Source organism: Hydractinia symbiolongicarpus, chromosome 4 (genome assembly GCF_029227915.1).
Source record: "Hydractinia symbiolongicarpus strain clone_291-10 chromosome 4, HSymV2.1, whole genome shotgun sequence".
NCBI classification, from domain to species: Eukaryota; Metazoa; Cnidaria; class Hydrozoa; order Anthoathecata; family Hydractiniidae; genus Hydractinia; species Hydractinia symbiolongicarpus.
The window spans coordinates 20455335-20459246 of record NC_079878.1 but is presented as its reverse complement, the minus strand read 5'-3'; the positions used below and the strand labels follow the sequence as shown (position 1 = coordinate 20459246).

General features: G+C 36.2%; 1 protein-coding gene across 1 annotated transcript; it reads left to right on the top strand.

The window, feature by feature from the left end:
* Positions 1-1176: 1176 nt before the first annotated feature.
* LOC130641741 (specificity protein transcription factor 3-like) lies at positions 1177-3407 on the top strand. The gene is made up of 2 exons (XM_057448681.1): positions 1177-1367; positions 1486-3407. Exons 1-2 carry the CDS (start codon positions 1302-1304, stop codon positions 3325-3327), a joined length of 1908 nt encoding a protein of 635 aa, XP_057304664.1. The 5' UTR covers positions 1177-1301; the 3' UTR covers positions 3328-3407.
* Positions 3408-3912: the final 505 nt, after the last annotated feature.

The following is a 3912-nucleotide window of genomic DNA, read 5'->3' as shown; positions in this document are numbered from 1 at the left end:
AACGTCAACGACTTCACGTTTAAAATATTTATAGGGGAACTCGTTTCTTCAACCTCCCCCCCAGGGCCCTTTTATTTCTGACAACAGATTGTGAAAAGAGAGAATAAGAGCCATGGGGATCAGGCTTCCCGTATCATTTTTGTTATCAGATTGGCAACAATAAAATTAAGAGGCCCTAGAACCGAGGTTAAAAAATTTGTGGTTATGAAGAAGAGTGAAGGACTGTACATTTCAAATATTAAAGATAGTTAACCGTTATGATGTCATAGACTTTCACGCCAGACGAAAAACTTTAAAGTTCCCCTCCTTTCGACCGTTTCGTGGTAAAAGTATCGAGTTTTTTTGTTGTAACTAACAAGCATCTTGTCCGACATAAAACTTGACAAGTTCTCCACCTCCACTTTCAAGTTTTCTATTAAAAATACTTGTGTTATGTACCTCCCCCTCTACCCCAAATAAGTTTACATTATATTTTATGTAGACAGATATGATAAATTATGTTCGTGTTATTTGTTGACAACTGCTCCTCCTTTGAGTCAGGTCGAATATATTTAAATGCGTTTTATTTTTTTATTATATTATGTTATATTTAAACTTCTTTATAAAATTTTTATCACAATATTTCTTCATAAACTTTTTTCGCTAGCAACTCAACGGAGAAACCGCATATTTCTGTCCACATCTTAACCGCAGCGTGAATTATCACGTATCTAAACACCTAAAAAATAGGCGGAGTAGATATTTTAAGAGGCTTTTAAAAATTAAATCTTTTTCGTTGTTTCAAGGTGAAAAATTCATAATTCAAAGGGTTAATTAATTCATCTGTTTATAAGTAAGTTTTTTAAAAGACGGTGAGAAAGAAAAATGAATTTGAAAAATGTCTCCTTCAACTTTTTTTTTATTGAACTTCTTTTTATTTTATAAAATTGGATGGCGAGAACACTTTTGTTTTTATTTTGATCACACGACAACAAATCGAGCCACACGAGGCTTCAACGAAATCATCACCTTTCATCTCAAAAATAAAATTCAATTAAAAATGATTGACAACTATTCAAATATGGTTTAACGCTTACTGCGTTGAAACAATAATACTAATAATAACTTGTCAATCAAATCCTAAAACGCCCTCCTATTGGCTGATCGGATTTGATTTGTAAATGAGGCCATGCAGCTGGCCTCTTATTACAGAGAAAACAATCGCTAGCCATTATAATTCATAACACGCTGAGTTATTTTGACGATAATCAGAGACGAATCTCGTGCAAAATTTTATTATTTGAATATCTTTTAGAAGGAAAATGAGACCTTATAGTATTCGAAAAGAAGATAATAAATACATCCAACCAGCCATTACTAACACTACGGTAAGCGATCACTTTGTTTTTACTCGGATCTTTCTGAACCAACACTCAAAATCTTAAGAACACCCCTTTTATCAAAAATCTCCGCCCCTAACATACATTTCAAATATTTTTTTTTCAGGGTATACAGCCGTCGCCGTTAGCTTTACTAGCAGCAACGTGTAGTAGAATTGGTGATAACTTTCAAGAAGATACGACAATATTCTCTCAAAAAAACTTTTCGTATGAAAAAGGAAGAGATGATATTACGACGTTAAAATCATGTATAGATACAAGACCCATTCCCCTCGTATGCGGGGAACGAACGTTCGATATTCAACAGAATACATCTCCGCCCTACCCAGCTGCTCCACAAATTACTTCATCGTATTTCCGAATTAAGCATGAAGAAAGTTTTGACTTCAATCAGAACTGCGAAGGAATTCACATATGTCCAAACGTCATAGCTGAAGCTCGAATGTTGGAGACACAAGCCCGTGAGTCTTTTAATAAGTCATGCAGCCGCGATAGTATCCAATCAACGTGCAGCGATGAAACGACGAATAACAACTTTAATTTTAATACTTCTTCTTGTGAACACACAAATCAAACACAACCATCTCCTACAGAGAGTTCATGTTTATATGAAAACTCTCCTCCGTGTATATCACAACAACCAACTAACTGCGCGTTAGAAAATGTAAATTATCCTGGAAGTACTTTGGCACATTTACCACCAGTAAATAGTGCTCCCAATTACAATAATGTTGACAGCTATCATCGTCAAAAGCAATTACAAGGATGGCGAAGTCAACCCTATCAAAGAAACACATTGCCTTTACAAAACGAAGAGAAATCATCATGTATGTTGCATGAGGATTACGAAATAAATACTTCACACTACAATAACAGTAACAACAACAACAACAACCAGTCAGACAGGCAGCTCCGAAATAGTTTATCTCATATGGGCACAGATCAACACTACCATAACATAAGACCTCAACAGCAACTTCAAAGCCCAGTAGTATCACAACCAACACCAGAACATTATTATCCACAAAACATAAATCATTCACAAAACATGACTTACTCGAACTTTAACTCGCCCATGGACGTAAAACCGAATCCATATGCTATGCAACAAACGAGTATGCGCCAGCCCATTTCGCCAGGCTGCTTACCAACGATGCCAAATTATTCCAACCAGCCAACACCACACGAAATAGGGAGTATGCAAGCTGATCACCATATGAATACAGTTAGTCCTCATATGTCTAACATCACTGGTCCACACATACATCCGCCTCCACACCATCATCCTGTAGGAATGCCTACATCATTCTGTAGCACGTGTACCAACCAGCAACATCCCTGTTTACCCAGTCCTGAAATGGGTACGCCGAATCAAATGACCGTTCCCGAGATGCAGGCTCAGAACCTCGCAGAGTATCAATACCAACAACAACAAATGTTTTTCGCGCGCGATAACCGCCGACCGCGAAGAATAGCCTGTACTTGCCCAAATTGCCGTGACGGCGAAAACAAGACTGTTACAACGAAAGACGGTAAACAGCGCAAGTTACATGTCTGTCACATACCAGGTTGCGGTAAAATTTATGGCAAAACGAGTCATTTGCGAGCTCATCTTCGATGGCATGCCGGCGAGAGACCATTCGCGTGCAACTGGTTGTTTTGTAACAAACGATTTACAAGATCCGATGAACTTCAACGGCATCGTCGCACACATACCGGCGACAAAAGATTTGAATGTTCGACCTGCTTAAAAAAGTTCATGAGATCGGATCATCTATCAAAACATATGAAAACACATCAAACTCAAAATAAACAAAACGCGAGTAAGGATAAAAACGAAAAAACTTCGGAAAAAAATGACGATACGACAAAAACGACAAAAGATGATGACGTGAAAAAGAAGACGCCGTCGAATTCGATGGGGTTATCAGAATCCCTTAAATTGTAAACATACTTTATAAATTATATTTTATTACAAGAATTAATGGAAATGTTATATTTTACAGAAATAAAAACTTAACTCTTCAAGTGTTATCTTTTCATCTTAATTTAATGTTTTGAAATTCGCGTTATCACAACAAGTAAGCAAATATTGATAAAGTCTTTTAGCTACTAAATTTATAGACAAAACACTGCCTTTACATTCTGAAAGGTGTTTGACTAAGATCTTAAGTATGGCAAGCAACACTTTACGTAAGCCTGTGTCGTGTATATTTAAAATAGGTGTATAAAATAAAGCGAACATGCAACCCTCTTTCCAAGGCTCCTTTTTTTTTTTAACATGGACGTGAACATACCCTGGGGATAAGCACGTAAAATTGTAAAATTTACTAGGCATAAATATTCATGATTGAAAAAAATAAATTTAATTTTATATATAGATTGTAAACTGTAAAGAGATATTTTTTAGTAATAAAACTTAGACTTTCTTTTTCTTATCAAATTCAACATCGACGATGCTAGCACCGAAATGCGAACAACCTCTCGCCCAGTCCACTATCGTTTCCATAGAAACGTTTTTATATTTAAATCT

Excerpts from the sequence above, each read along its gene's own strand:
- LOC130641741 (XM_057448681.1), top strand. The coding sequence starts at position 1,302 with ATGAGACCTTATAGTATTCGAAAAGAAGATAATAAATACATCCAACCA. Across the intron at positions 1,368-1,485 it reads CAGCCATTACTAACACTACG|GGTATACAGCCGTCGCCGTT; the intron begins GTAAGCGATCAC and ends TTTTTTTTTCAG.